We start from the raw sequence: 16,656 nt of genomic DNA on the forward strand, positions 1-16,656 counted from the left end.
TCCACCCTCCACCCTCCAACTGCCCCATAAATCCTCTAAGTGACTGTGATGTAATGATTTCAGATTGCCATGTGGGAAGAATCATTCCTCTATGCCTAGGCTGCCAGTTTCCTTTCTCAACTGGAAATTTGAATTATGTCACTCTGATTATAATCTGCCATCTGTTTAATCATTATCTTTCCACAAGTAAAAGGATCCTAGGAGTGCCAAGTTAGTGCAATGGTGTATGTGTATGCGTTCACATTTACGTGTGCACGTGAAGTGGGAGAATGAAAGTCAGAGAGAGGGAGAGAGAAAAAGGGTGAAATCTAGAGGGAGAAAATGAAAACAAGACTGAAAGAGAATCTAAGCGTAAGTATGAGAGATGTATAGCTCTAGAGTATTCATGGTCTAGTAGGGAAGAAAACAGATGAACAAAACTGGATTCATGAACCTCCCAGAACCTTTTTAGGGTTTTGAGATGTAACGTTAAGAAACTGTCTTATAAAGAAGAGACAGATATATACCTGTATCCCACTAGGTATATAACGACCCATCACAAAGTTGTGACTCAACATCAAAATGCAGCAAACGACCATATACTGTTTCTGGCTATATTCCTAGACTTGAATATCATGAAAATAGGTAGACCACCATCCCAGCGAACTCTCTGAGGCTGTCCAATTATTTATTTTACTTGACTCTGTTAACTCATCAGAATTTGACAATCTTTTTTTCAACCACATATTTGGAGAGGTAATTAATGATTCTGAAACAAATTGATTCAATAAAATCCTGGCTCACAAATTCTACCAATGGGAACTGTGAGAGCCAAGAATGTTTAAACAAGTATAGAACTTCTCAATAAGCACCTTCCAATTTCTCCTGAGAGGTATTTTGTTCTAATCTGTGCATACCTCAAAACATTCTGAATTTAGCCTTCAAGCTACTATGTATAGGGTAAACAAATATATATAGTCTTTAAACTGAACCATACAGGATTCTATCATTACTACAAAGGCAAATTAAATGTACTACTCAATGACATTTCAATAATGTTTAAAAAAATGAAATTACTTTGTTAGTCACAGTGTTGATTGCCAGAGTTGGAGAGGCACTTCCCGAAATAATACACTCCATTCCCAAAGAATCTGAATCTATGCTATATGGAGTTGAGGCCTAAAATATAAGAACAAAATAAATAATTATTAGCTCATATATCCAGCAACTTTAACACAGTTTGAAGGGATCTCATCAAATTCTTGAACATTCAGTTTTGTGCTTTGTTTCTGAAAATGAATTTAAATCACTAGTGAAATCTATTCTACTATATTTTAGTATGCTACTGACCTGATACTACAAAGTCCTTTGGTATGGCTATTCTCTACCAACTCTTTTAATTGACTGCGAGATAGGCTGACAAAAATTATAAATAAACTTCCGTAGTGATAACTGCTAATGATCCCCTAATATTCATTCTCCCCTCATCCTTTTCAGTAATAGATCTTTACAGTATCTACTCATGCCTGCCCAGCCACAGACTACCTTTCCAGATTCATGAGCTACTTGTGGCCATGTGACTACAGTGTAACCAATGGGATGTGAGCAGGAGTGATGTGTGCCACTTCTGGGTCATGTCTTTGAAAGAAACCTGCTTGCCCACCATTCATTCTTTCTCTCTTATTGCAGATTTAAGACAGATATGGTGGTGGTGATCTTGCTTAACCATAAATAGCTGAGGGTAATATCCTGGGAAAATACCGGAAAAACAGGATTAGAAGGAACCTCAACATCTGAATGACCTTGTCGAACAGAGCTGTTTATATCTCTGACCCACCCATCAGTTTGGGCTACTACCTGACAGAGAAATACATCTCTCTGGTTTAAGCCAGTTATAGATTTTTTAAACTTTTGCTATTTATTTTTATTGATACATATTAGATGTACATATTTTCAGGATACATGTGCTAATTTAATACATTCATATAATCAAATGAAAAATTTGAGATATCCTCAAACTTTATTTATCTTTTGTTTATACTGGGAATATTCCAATTATTCTCTTCTTGGCTATTTTGAAATATACAATCAATTAATGTTAACTACAGCCACCCTACTGATTTATCAGACATCAGGTCTTATTTCTTCTTCTTCTTCTTTTTTGGGATGGAGTCTCGCTCTGTTACTCAGGCTGGAGTGCAGTGGTGCAATCTTGGCTCACTGCAACCTCCACCTCCCATGCTCAAGTGATTCTCCTGCCTCAGCCTCCCGAGTAGCTGGGATTACAGGTATGTGTCACCACACATGGCTAATTTTTGTATTTTTAGTAGAGACAGGGTTCACCATGTTGGCCAGGCTGGTCTCGAACTCCTGACCTAAAGTGATCCACCTGCCTCAGCCTCCCAAAGTACTGGGATTACAGGTGTGAGTCATCATGCCCAGCCAGTTCTTATTTCTTCTATCTAAGTGTATACTTATATCCATTAATCAACCTGTCTTCATCTCCCTTCCCCCTACCATTCTTGGCCTCTGGTAATCACCAATCTATTTTCTATCTTCATGAAATCCACTTTTTTAGCTACTACATATGAATGAGAATATGCAATATTTGTCTTTCTGTTAGTGTACAACAGTTATAGTTTTATTTTTCTTCCTTTGCTAGAGCAACTGAACAACCTCCTAAATATACTTCATATGTACTGCTTAGAGTTAACATGAGTATCAAAAACAATACAGAAAGTTTTCTGCTATTGGAAATTTTGAATATATACATTGTGATAACTTATTGAGCCCTATAATTTATGGTTATGATGCTAGTTGCATATATATTCTCTCTCTGGCAAAAACTCTTTGATCCTAAACACATGGTCCAAAAACACATGATCCTAACTATACATGCATTTTTAAAAGATCATACCAGATGAGTGAGAGAGCAATTTCACCAAGACACATTTCTGAAATTAACCTATCCTTTAATCCCTCAGCATTTTTCTCATCAGATAATCTAATCAACCTTTGGGCAGAGAATAGGGGTCTTGATTGAAAAAGACCAGAGCTACCCCTACAAGCTAGAATCCAGCACTTAGGCCCCAGGTACACACTGAGAGCAAGGTGAAATAGAAGAGCTATTAAAAACAACTCTATTTATGCCTCAGTTTTAGTGCCAGCCAACCAAGCTATAATTAAGTTAACACATAAGATTACTTTAGAAAGGTACAAATCTCATATTCCCTTAACTCAACTCAGTCATCTCAGTCTGAACTACTGGTTCACTAATTCTCATTCTTCCCTTCTGGTAGGATAAGGGGAAGTTGTATTATGTGATGTCAGGCAAATTACTTGAACTTTATGCTTGTTTTCTCATCTACAAAAAGAGGATTATGATACTACCTTTAGAGGTCTGTTAAGAACATCAATAAAGTATTTCATGTAAAGCACTTAGCATGGTAACTGAAACACACAGTAAGTGCTGACCACTATGATGACCACTAGAATGTATCTGCTACTGATGCCAAGGACCTGCTGATACAAAGAAATACTCATCCCTCAACAAAATACTAGCAAATCATATTCAACAGTTCAGTAAAAGGATCATTCACCATGATCAAGTGGGATTTATCCCTGGGATGTAAGGCTGATTCAATATACATGCATCAATAAATATGATTCACCATATTACAAGAATCAAAGACAAAAAGAATGAAGGATCATCCCAAAGATACTTTAAAAAGTATTTGACAAAATACAATATCCTTTCATGACAAAAACGCTCAACAAATAGGGTATAGAAAGAACATTACTCAACACAATAAAGGTCATATATAATAAGTCTATAGCTAACACCATACTCAATGGTGAAAAGTTAAAGGCTTTTCCTCTTAAGACCAGGAACGAGACAAGGATGCCCACTCTCACCATTTCTATTCAACACAGTACTGGATGGCCAAGCCAAAGCAATTAGGCAAGAGAAGGAACTAGAGATGCTCCTTGACTTATCATGGGATTATGTCCCAATAAACCCATCATAAACTGAAAATACCATAAGTCAAAAATGCATTTACTGTACTTAACCTACTGAACATCACAGCTCAGCCTAACCTACCTTAAACACATTCAGAACACTTACATTAAGCCACACATGAGTAAAAGCATCTATTTTATAATAAAGTGTTGAATATCTCATGTAATTTATTGAATACTGTATTGAAGGTGAAAACCAGAATGGTTGTATAGGTACTTGAAGTACTGTTGCTACCGAATATGTATTGCTTTTGCACCATCATGAAGTCAAAACAATGTAAGCCAAAACATTCTCTAAGTCAGGTACTATCTACAAAAGGCATCCAAATAGGAAACAATGAAGTGAAACTGTCTCTGCTGATGACATGCTCTTATATAGAGAAAATCCTAAAGAATTCAACAAAAACAGAACAGTATTCAGTAAAGTTGTAAACAAATTCAGTAAAGTTGCAAGACACAAGATTAACCTCTAAAAATCAGTAGCCTTTCTATACACTAACAACAAAGTATCTAAAAAAGCTATTAAGAAAACAACTCATTTTTTCTTTCTCCAAGATGATAGATTAAAGGGATTAACATGCCCCTCCCACTTGGAAAAATAAAATCATGTGTAGAAACTCAAGTTGTGAACTTCCTTCCTAGAAGCAACACAGGAACGTAACAGAAAAACTGAAAGAAACCGCAAGCCTTTTGAAAGAAGTGGTGGGCAGCAGCCTACACCATGAAGCAGGTAGAAAACTGTGTCTATAGAGCTTGAGTGGGAGACAGGCTTCCTCCAAGACACATACTCCCACTAGGGAGTCAGGCCAGTGGGAACTGCCTTAACCCTACCCAGGTATAAAATATCTTAACCCAATCCAGGCCACGGGGGAATGCCTTAATGCTACCCAGTGCTGGAGCCGACTTAATGAGCAGTGGGGAGAACATGAGGAGAAGCAGCATCAGGACATGCTTTGCATCCATTCCCAGACTCCAGCAGGCCCGGAGGGAAGCCATTCCTGATCCTATCTCAGGGAAGACTGCCAGCTAATTCAGGTAGAGGTCACAGGTTGAGAGATGCTCCCAACTGAGACTCGTGATATAATCTTGAGTGCAGATGGACCCCCTAGGCCAGAACAGAGGGGCAAGTGAGAAGTGTGCTATAGCCACAGGTGCAGGAGCTGGGTGTCCCTGCTTTGCAGGCAGACCTGGAGGGATATGGCCTGAAAACTGTGGTTTCTGTCTTGGCTGGGAAGGCTTATAGCCTGGGGCAGTTCTGAGTTCTAACTGCTGGCTGCCTGCAACCCAACTAGTTGCTGCTAGCAGAACACCGTGTGCGAGACCCATCTTGCAAGTCCGTGGGAGCTGAGTGGGCCTTACCGCCATTTGCTACACCCGATGCCCCATGCGGATTATTCTGTGCATCAGAGGCAGCTGTACTCCATCCACCCTGTAACACTATCCTGACAGCCACGGAACTGCCCTCTGACCCCAACTAGGGCCACTGCTTGCGCCCACATGTCAAGAGCCAGAGTGCAGACTTGCCTGACCCGGCCCCCATCTGGCTTTGTCCCTTCACTTGCCCTGGCAGCATAACACAACAGACTGGGACTTTGGGAAGCCCCATAGCCCCACCTATTACCTGAGACACCAGAGTACCTTGGGTAACATAAGGCAAGCACAAATCCTACCACTACCACCATAGTTGGTGTTCTTTTGCAAGCATCACCTCTTGAGGCCAACCAGCACAGCCCATTACAACATCTGCAAGGACAATAACACCACCCTTAGGAAGGAGAAATTTTTTGCATGACCTCAGCTATCGTCATTGCCTGTATCACCCTGGCTAACCAGAAGGTCTTGAGTCTGTCCACGTGCCCAGTACATTACTACTACAGCTGGCATCTGAGCCAACACAAGCTGGCATTTGAGAAAGCCAACACAAATCTCAAGGAGATTTCCTTGAGATAACCAAGGAAATCTCATAGTCTACGTAACTCCCTTCCCACCCCCATCAGAGCTGGTGCTGGTACCCGCTGCTGGGAGACTAGAGGACAGGTCACATCACTGAATCCCTTGCACACATTCCCCAGCACCAGCCTGGAGTGCAGCAACCCCACTGAGCAGCTATATCCAGAAGAGCAGCAAGCTCCACAACAGTCTGGCCCTCAGGGACTGCTACTCGTAAGGAAAGGGGCAGGGCGGGGGGGTGTACTACATTAAGGGAGCACCTCATGAGACAAAAGAAACCAGACTTCAGGCCTCAAGTCTTTTAACTTTCCACTTGTGGGGAAGGTTCTTTTAGAAGAGAAACATGTGCAGTCCTAAGCTCAGTGGGGAAAGTTTGTTTGGCTCTACCCCGAAGTCAGGCGGCCCTGGTGCTCATGAAGGGTCTAGAAGAAGGGGATTTCTTCTCCTTTCGCCCATCATTGCAGACACAGCTGGGGCCTCTCCCACGGGAGCTTGGCATGGGTGCATCCGTAGATACTCTTCCTGGAACACTTTGGGGTAACTGCATCCCTACAGGAGGTGTGCCCTCCAGATTCAGGCCTCCATGAGAGGTACAGTCATAATCCCTCTTTACATGGAACATCACAATCCTGCAGATGAAAAGAGATGCCTGTCTGATATGAATAGCTGGAACATCTGGTGAGGAGTGTGACTGGGAGGTGACTGTTTTCCTGCCAGCCTGAAAGACAGCTTTGGTGGTTTCTTTCCTTCCCCTTGAAAAGATCTCAGTGCATTTCACTGAGAGCTTCCCTAGCAGCCTCTGCCAAGGCTGGGAACTTTGCCCACCACTGGGGTATTACCTCCTTTGGCCATACCTGTGGGTACCTCCTACCAGCCTCAAGCCTAAACTATTCAATTCAGCGAATAAAATATTACAGGAGAAGTTTTTTTTTTTTTTGAGATGGAGTCTCACTCTGTCACCCAGGCTGGAGTGCAGTGGCCAGATCTCAGCTCACTGCAAGCTCCGCCTCCCAGGTTTACACCATTCTCCTGCCTCAGCCTCCTGAGTAGCTGGGAGTACAGGCGCCCGCCACCTCGCCTGGCTAGTTTTTTGTATTTTTTAGTAGAGACGGAGTTTCACCGTGTTAGCCAGGATGGTCTCGATCTCCTGACCTCGTAATCCGCCCATCTCGGCCGCCCAAAGTGCTGAGATTACAGGCTTGAGCCACCGCGCCCCGCAGAGAAAATTTTTAAATGCAAACCACTGGGGAACAAGATAAGCTTCAACAGACCTCTGCCATTCCAGCTCCACTGGAGATAGTGAGCCTGCTCACACACCCTGCACAATGCTACTACAACCAGCATCTGAGAAAGCCACTACACAAAGATTCTCTGTAACCAAGAAACTCATATAGAGTTTTCACCACGGAAAGCACCCAGAGCCAAAGCTGGGTGACAATAAACCATAAACATTAAAGTTACATCCTGGAGTAGTGGGGGTGAGGGGGGCCGGGGGAAGGTAAGAAATGAAAAGACACAGTTGAATCAAAAATAAATTCAAAAATAATTAGAAGTGGCCGGGCACAGTGGCTCATGCCTGTAATCCCAGCAATTTGGGAGGCCAAGGTGGGAGGATCATTTGAGGTCAGGAGTTCGAGACCAACCTGGCCAACATGGTGAAACACCATTTCCACTAAAAATACAAAATTTGGCTGGGCATGGTGGCATGTGCCTGTAGTCCCAGCTACTCAGGAGGCTGAGTCAGGAGAATCATTTGAACCCAGGAGGCGGAGGCTGAGCCAAGATGGTGCCACTGCACTCCAGCCTGGGCGACATAGCAAGACTCCATCTCAATAATAACATAATTCAAAAAGTCAATTGTGAATTTACTCAAAGAGAAACAAGGTAAAAAAAAATGCAACAGAAAAAAATTTTAAAAAACAGTTCAGAATATGAAGGAAAAATTTTCTAAAGAGACAAATACTTGAAAGCAGAGCCAATCAGAACTTTTGGAAATAAAAGACCTATTTAGAGAACTACAAAATATGGTAGAAAGTTTTAACAACAGACTAGATCAGGTAGAAAAAAATAATTTCAGAGCTCGAAGACAAGGCTTTCAGGTTAACCTCATCAGATAAAAATAATGAAAAGAAATGAACAGTCTCCAAAATATATGGGATTATGTAAAACAGCCAAACCTAAGAATCATAGGTGTTCCTGAGGGAGAAGAAAAAGTTAAAATTTGGAAAACTTATTTGAGGGAATAATTGAGGAAAATTTCCCTGGTCTTGCTAGAGATACAAGAAGCTCAAAGAACTTCTGGGAGATTCACTGCAAAAAGGACATCACCAAAGGCATATAGTCATCAGATTATCTAAAGTCAATGTGAAAGAAAGAAGTCTAAGAGCAGTTAGACAAACGCATCAGGTAACCTGTAGAGGAAAACCTATCAGACTAACAGCAGACTTCTCAGCAGAATCCTTACAAGCCAGAAGGGCTTGGGGTCCTATCTTTACTCTTTAACAGAATAACTGTCAGTGAAGAATTTTGTATCTAGCAAAACAAAACAAACAAAAAAAACTAACTTTCTTAAGTGAAGGAGAAATAAAGTCTCTCAGAAAAGGAAATGCTAAGGAAGCTTGTCAATAATAGGCCTGCTTACAAGAAATGCTAAAAGGAGTTCCTGAAACAAAAGGTTGATGTGCAAAAGAACAGAAACTCCTGAAAGTATAAACTTCACAGGGCTTGTGAAACAATAACACAAGGAAGAAAACAAAGTCACTATGTAACAATCAACAGCATCACTGGAACAGTATCTCACATCTCAATATTAATGTTGAATGTACACGGTCTAAATGTTCCACTTGAAAGATATACACTGGCTGAATGGATTTAAAAAAAAAATCACAAACCGAGTAGCTGCTGTCTTCAGAAGACACACTTAACATATAAGGATTCTTAAAGACTCAAAATAAAGGAGTGAAAAAAGAGATTTCCAGCAAATGGAAGCCAAAAGCAAGCAGGAGTAGCTATTCATATGTCAGATAAAAAAGACTTTAAAACAACAACGATTAAAAACAAACAAAAAAAAGACACAATTATATAATGATAAAAGGATCAATTTAACAAGAAGATATAACAAACCTAAATATACATGCACCTAACTGCAATGCTCCCAGATTCATAAAACAACTAGTACTAGAGCTAAGAAAAGAGACAGACAGCAACACAATTTGGGAGACTTCAATACCTCACTACCTGCACTAAACTGATCACTGAGGCAGAAAGTCAACAAAGAAACACTGGACTTAACCTGTATTCCAGAACAAATGGACCAAACATATTTATAGAACAGTCTGTTCAAGAACCACAGAATACATACATTCTTGTCGTCAGCACACAGAACATTCTCCAAGATAGACCATATAATAGACCACAAAACAGATATATTTGTAAAAAACAAATCAAATAAAACCACAGCAGAGTAAGACACAAAATCAATTCCAAAAGGAACCCTCAAAACTACACAAATACATAGAAATTAAACAACCTGCTCCTGAACGACTTTTGGGTTGATAATGAAATAAAGATGGAATTTAAATTTTTTTTTCCAAATGAATGGTAACAGTGATACAATACTGAAACCCCTGGAATGCAGCAAGAGCAGCACTAAGAGTTAAGATTACAGCACTAAATATCTACATCAAAAAGTCTGAAAGATCACAAACTGACAACCTATCTTCATACCTCAATGAACTAGAGAAACAAGAACATGCCAACCTAAAGCTAGCAGAGGAAAAGAGATAAAAAAGATCAGAGCAGAACTAAATGAAACCGAAACGAAAAAACAAAGTATCAATGAAACAAAAGGTTGGTACTTTGAAAAGATACATAAAACTGAGACACCACTAGGTAGATTAACCAAGAGAGAAGATACAAACAAGCTCAATTAGAAATGAAAATGGAGACATTACAACTGACACAAAGAATTATAAAAGACCATTCAAGATGACTGTGAACACCTCTATGCACACAAACTAGAAAATCTAGAGGAAATGGATAAATTCCAAAAAACACACAATCATCCTTGCTTGAATCAGGAAGAAATAGAAATCCTGAATAGACCAATAACAAGCAATGAGATTAAATCAATAATTTAAAAACTGCCAAAAACAAAACAGCCCAGGGCCAGATGGATTCATAGCCGAATTCTACCAGACAGTCAAAGAAGAATTGGTGCCAATTCTATAGAAACTATTCCAAAAGACTGAGAAGATGGAACCCTCCCTAACTAATTCTATGAAGCCAGTATCACCCTGATACCAAAGCCAGGAAAGAATATAACAAAAAAAAAGAAAAGAAAAGAAAAAAAGAAAAAAGAAAACTACAGACCAATATCCCTGATGAATACAGATGCAAAAATCCTCAACAAAATACTAACAAACCGAATCCAACAGCACATCAAAAAATAGTAATTAACCACAATCAAGTGGGTTTCATCCCAAGGATGCAGGGATGGTTCAACATATGCAAGTCAAATGTGATTCACCACATAAAATTAAAAACAAAAACAATATGGTCATCTCAAAAGACACAGAAAAAGCACTTGATAAAATCCAGCATCCTTTTATGATAAAAACCCTCAACAAACTAGGCATCAAAGGAATACACCTGAAAAAAACAAGAGCCATCTATGACAAACCCACATTATAAAGAATGGGGAAAAGTTGAAAGCATTCCACCTAAGAACTGGAACAAGACAAAGATGCCCATTTTTACCACTTCTATTCAACATAGTCCTGGAAGTCATAGCCAGAGCAATCAGACAAGAGAAAGAAAAAAAAAGGGCATCCAAACTGGAAAAGAGGAAACGAACTATCTCTATTTGCTGATAATACGATCTTACACCTAGAAACCCTAAAGCCTTCTCCAAAAGACTCTCAGAACTAATAAATGAATTCAGTAAAGTCTCAAGTCATAAAATCGATGTACACAAATCAGTAGCACTGCCATACATAAACAGCTATCAAGCTGAGAATCAAATCAAGAACTCATTTTTTTTTTTTTTTTTTGAGTCAGGTCTCACTCTGTCACCCAGGATGGGTGCAGTGGCGTGATCTCGGCTCACTGCAAGCTCTACCTCCCGGGTTTAAGTGATTCTCCCAGCTCAGCCTTCTGAGTAGCTGGGATTACAGGTGCATGCCACTACATCCAGCTAATTTTTGTATTTTTAGTAGAGAAGGGATTTCCCCATGTTGGTCTAGCTGGTCTCAAACTCTCGACCTCATGATCCGCCCACCTCAGGCTCCCAAAGTGCTAGGATTACAGGCATGAGCAGCCACGCCCATCCTCTTACAATAGCTACAAAAAAAAAATAAACCTAGGAATATACTTAAGCAAGGAGGTAAAAGATTTCTACAAGAACTACAAAATACTGTTGAGAAAATCACAGATGACACAAACAAGTGGAAACACATCCTATGCTCATGGAATGGAGGAATCAAAACTGTGAAAATGACCATACTGCCCATAGTAATCTACAGATTCAATACAATTCCTATTAAAATACCAACATTTTCATAGAATTAGAAAATAAAAATCCTAAAATTCATATAGAACCAAAAAAGAGCCTACACAGCCAATGTAATCTTAAGCAAAAAGAACAAATGTGGAGACACCACATTAACCAACTTCAAATTATACTACAAGGCTATAGTAACCAAAACAGCATGGCACTGGTATAAAAGCAGATACACAGACCAATGGAACAGAAAAGAGAACCCAGAAATAAAGTCAAATACTTACAACCAACTAACCTTCAACAAAGCATACAAAAACATAAACTGGGGAAAGGATACCCTACCCTATTCAATAAATGGTGCTGGGAAAATTGGACAGCCACATGTAAAAGAATGAAACTGGACTCCTATCTTTCACCATTTACAAAAATCAACTCAAGATGAACTAAAGACGAGGCCAGGCATGGTGGCTCATGCCTGTAATCCCAGCACTTCGGGACGCCGGGGCAGGCAGATCACTTGAGGTCAGTAGTTCAAGACCAGCCTGGCAAACATGGTGAAACCCTATCTCTACCAACAATACAAAAATTAGCCAGGTGTGGTGGCACACACCTTGTAGTCCCAGCTACTCAGGAGGCTGATGTAGGAGAATTGTTTGAACCCAGGAGGCAGAGGCTGCAGTGAGCCAAGAGAGCGTCACTGCACTCCAGTCCAGGCAACAGAGCAAGAATCCATCTCAACAACAACAACAAAAAAAAAAAAAAAAACAGAAGAAGAAGAAAAAAGGATCAACTAAAGACTTAAATCTAAGACCTAAACCTACAAAAATGTACATGAAAACCTCTTCTGGACATTGGACTAGGCAAAGAAACTGTGACTAAGACTCCAAAAGCAAATGCTACAAAAACAAAAATAAATGGGAAATAAACTATGCAGCTTCTGCACAGCAAAAGGAAATCATCAGAATAAGCAAATAACCTGTAGAATGGGATAAAATACTTGCAAATTATGCATCCAATAAATGACTAATATCTAGAATCTACAAGGAACACAAAAAAATCAGCAAGAAAAAAAGTGGGCAAAAGACATGAACAGGCATTTCCCAAAAGAACGGATACAACCAGCCAAAATATATATAAAAAATTTCAACACAACTAATGACAAAAGAAATGCAAATTGAACCACAATGAGATTCCATCCATCTTATCCCAGCCAGAATGGCCATTATTAAGAAGTCAAAAAGCAACAGATTGTTGTTGGCATGGATGTCGTGAAAGGGAACGTTTATACAATGCTGGTAGGAATGTTAATTAGTACAACCTCTACGGAAAACAGTATGAAGATTTCTCAAAGAACTAAAAGTAAATCTATCATTCAATCCACCAATCCCACTATTGAGTATTTATCCAAAAGAAAATACATCACTGTATCAAAAAGACACCTGCATGTTTACGTTTACTGCAGCACAATTCACAACTGCAAAGATACAGAATCAACCTAAGTGCCCATCAACCAATCAGTGGATAAAGAAAATGTGGTGTGTGTATATACACCACGGAATACGATTCATCCATAAAAAAGAACAAAATAATGTCTTTTGCAACAACTTGGACGGAAGTGGAGGCCATTATTCTAAGTGAAATAACTCGGGAATCAAAAATCAAATATCCCATATTCTCACTTGTATGCAAAAGTGTAAAGAGTGGTATAATGGATATCGGAGACTCAGAAGGAGGAAGGCAGGAGGAGGGTAAGGGATGAAAAACTACCTATTGGGTATAATGTCCACTAGCTTGGTGACAGGCACACTAAAATCCCAGACTTCACAACTATAAAATTCATCCATGTAACCAAAAACTGCTTATACCCTGAAAGCTACTGAAATAAAAAATTAAAATTTAAAAAGAAATCCATTTACATTAGCATCAAAAAAATAAAATACGTGAGAATCAATTTTAAAAAGAGAAATGTCTGTATAATAAAAACTATAAAACCCTGATGAAAGACATAGAAGATAGCATGAATAAATGGAAAGATATCCATGTTCATGAATTGGACGAATAAAAATACTGGTCAAAATGTCCATACTACCCAAAGTGATCTACAGATCCAATGCAATTGACCATCAAAATTCCAATCTCATTCTTCACAAAAATAGAAAAAAAAATCTTAAAATTTGCATGGAACCACAAAAGACTCCAAATAGCTAAACCAGTCTTGACCAAAAAGAACAAAAGCTGGAGGCATCACTCTACAGGGGTTCAAAATACACTGCAAAGCTATAGTAATCAAAATTGCATGGTACTGGTACAAAAACAGACACATCAACCAGTGGATTAGGATAGAAAGCCCAGAAATAAACCCACACATCTAAGTTTAATTGATTTTCAACAAAGTTGCCCACAACAGACAATGGGGAAAGGACAGTCTCTTCAATAAACGGTTGGAAAAATTGGGTAGCCACATACAGAAGAATGAAAATGGACCCTTATCTCACTCCTATAGAAGAATAAACTCAAAATGGTTTAAAGACTTACGTGTTAGACCTGAAACTCTGTAACTATTAGAAGAAAACAGCGTGATATGGTTTAGCTCTGTGTCCCCACCCAAATCTCATCTTGAATTGTAATCCTCTCTTGTTGAGGGAAGGACCTGGTGGGAGGTGACTGGATCATGGGGACAGTTTCTTACATGCTGGTTCTCATGATAGTGAGTAAGTTCTCACAAGATCTGAGGGTTTAAGTGTTTGAAAGTTCCCCTCTCACTCTTCTTTTTCCTGCTGCCATGTAAGACATGCCTTGCTTCCCCTTCACCTTCTGCCATCATTGTAAGTTTCCTGAGGCCTTGTCAGCCACGCAGAACTGTGAGTCAGTTAAACCTCTTTTGTTTATAAATTACCCAGTCTCAGGTAGTTCTTTATAGCAGTGTGAAAACGGACTAATACAGGGGGCAAGCTCCTTGACACTGATTTGGGCAGAGATTTCTTGGATGTGACCCCAAAATCACTGGCAGTGAAAGCAAAAATAGATAAATGGGATTGCATCAAACTAAAAAGCTTCTGCACAGCAAAGGACACAATAGGGTGAACAGATAACTCACAGACTAGGAGAAAATACATGCAAATAATATATCAGAAAAGGGAATAATATCCAAAATATATAAGGAATTCAAACTACTCAATAACAAGAACACATACAACCATATTTCAACATGGGCAAAGAACCTGAACAGTCATTTCTCAAAAGAAGACATACAAGTGCCAACAGATATATGAAAAAATGCTCAACATCTCTAATCATAAGAGAAATGTAAATTAAAACCACAGTAAAATATAATCTCACAACTGTTAGACTGGTTATTACCAAAAAGATAAAAGACAAGTGTTGGCATGGATGTGGAGAAAAGGAAATCCTTACACACTGTTGGTGGTATTATAAATTAGTACAGCCATTTTGGAAAACAGGATGGAGGTTCCTCAAAAAACTAAAAACAGAATTACAATATGATCTAGCAATCCCACTACTGGGTATATACCCACAGGAAATAAATTCAGTATGTCGAAAAGATATTTGCACTCCAATGTTCACTGCAGCATTATTCACAACAGCCAAGGTATGGTAATAACCAAAGTGCCTATGAATGGGTCGAAACAATGTGGTACACATACACAATGAAACATTATTCAGTCTTTAAAGAACAAGAAATTCTGTCATTTGCGACAACATGAATGTCTACGGGGCATTATGCTAAATGAAACAGGCCAGCCACAGATAGAAAATACTGTATAATTTCACTTATATGTGGAGCACTCACTGTTTTAAGGCATTTCTTTCCTTTTTTTGAGAAAGGGTCTTGCTCTGTTGCTCAGGCTGGAGTGCAGGGGCACAATCATGACTCACTGCAACCTCAAACTCCTGGGCTCATGCAATCCTCTGGCCTCAGCCTCTCCAGTAGCTGGGACTAGAGGCAGGTGCCACCACACCCAGTTTTCTTTCTTTCTTTTTCTTTTTTTTTTTTTTTTGGTAGAAATGGAGAGGTGGGTCTTACCTTGATGCCCAGGACTCTCAAAGTGCTGCGATTATAGGCATGATCTACTGCTAAAAAACTACCTAAAATACGTGTTCCTTCTTCTACTCCTTGACACGTTTCCTTGGAATAGTTTAATTGCTTGCAAGCCCAAATTAAAAAGCAAAATGCAAAAAGGTCAGGAAACTGGCCAAGCACAGGTGGCTCACACCTTAATACCAGCACTTTGGGGGGCCAAGGTAAGAGAACTACTTGAGCCCAGGAGTTTGAGAACAGCCTGGGAAATGTAGCAAGACCCGGTCTCTATTAAAGAAAAAAAAAAAAAGAAGAAGAAGAAGAAGAAAAAAGACATAAAAAGTTGAAAAATAAGGAATTACTGTCTTTCTTGGATTCCATGCTCGGTCAGCCATACTGACCTGTCCTGCACTTTGAGGGCATTCCTTTTTACGACCAGTTTATCACCTTCCAAATCCCACTAATCTGTCCTATTTCAGTTCATCCATCAGGCCTCCAATTAATATCACTTCTTCAAAAAAACCTTCCCTGATTCTTAGATTGTAATGCCTCTCTGCTACATGGCCCTACAGTTCTCAAAGACCCTTATCTTACTGTGACCACATAATTTATCATCCACATGCTATCTGGAGAACGAATGTGGAGCTAGTAGCTATGCTGAGACAATAAGCAACACCAGGAATGTACATTCATCCTACCTTATCAGTTTATCTTCCTGCTTGAGTAAGAGTTTCATGAGGAGAGGGTATGACTGTCTTGTTTACCAACTGTTCCCCTCAACAATTAACTCAGTGCTTAGAATACAAAAGGTGTGGTCGGATAAGCATTAATTTTTATAAAGAAAATTAACTTCAAAAAGGAAAATCTTATCCAGACAAAATTAACTACTGTGTTCCCACTCAAATCCTAATACTTTTTTACCCCATACCTTTAATAAAGACCTCTTATCTTGTGTTTACTTATATCTTTCTCTCTCTAAATTTCCTCCCCTCAATCAGAATATAAACTTCATGAGGACAGGATGTAGGTTTTGCGTTTTGCTCACTGATGTTTCCTCAGGATCTAGAACAATACTTTTCATGATAGACACTTACTCCTCATTTATACAGATGTACCCTGAATGGTATCCTCTCTACTTTGCTCTGCCTATCTCCACCTGAAAGCTAAG

The 16,656-nt window shown here is 39.4% G+C and overlaps 1 protein-coding gene across 2 annotated transcripts in view; it reads right to left on the bottom strand.

Annotated features, from left to right (window-relative positions):
- Nucleotides 1-16,656, bottom strand: part of FOXJ3 (forkhead box J3) — a 163,308-nt gene that overhangs the window by 39,444 nt on the left and 107,208 nt on the right. For both annotated transcript variants that reach the window (XM_011944912.1, XM_011944921.1), the window contains exon 6: nt 1,057-1,158. In XM_011944912.1, coding sequence (XP_011800302.1) covers nt 1,057-1,158 — 102 coding nt within the window. The remainder of the gene's footprint in view (nt 1-1,056; nt 1,159-16,656) is intronic.

This window comes from Colobus angolensis, unplaced genomic scaffold, assembly GCF_000951035.1.
Source record: "Colobus angolensis palliatus isolate OR3802 unplaced genomic scaffold, Cang.pa_1.0 Scaffold106, whole genome shotgun sequence".
Classification (NCBI taxonomy): domain Eukaryota; kingdom Metazoa; phylum Chordata; class Mammalia; order Primates; family Cercopithecidae; genus Colobus; species Colobus angolensis.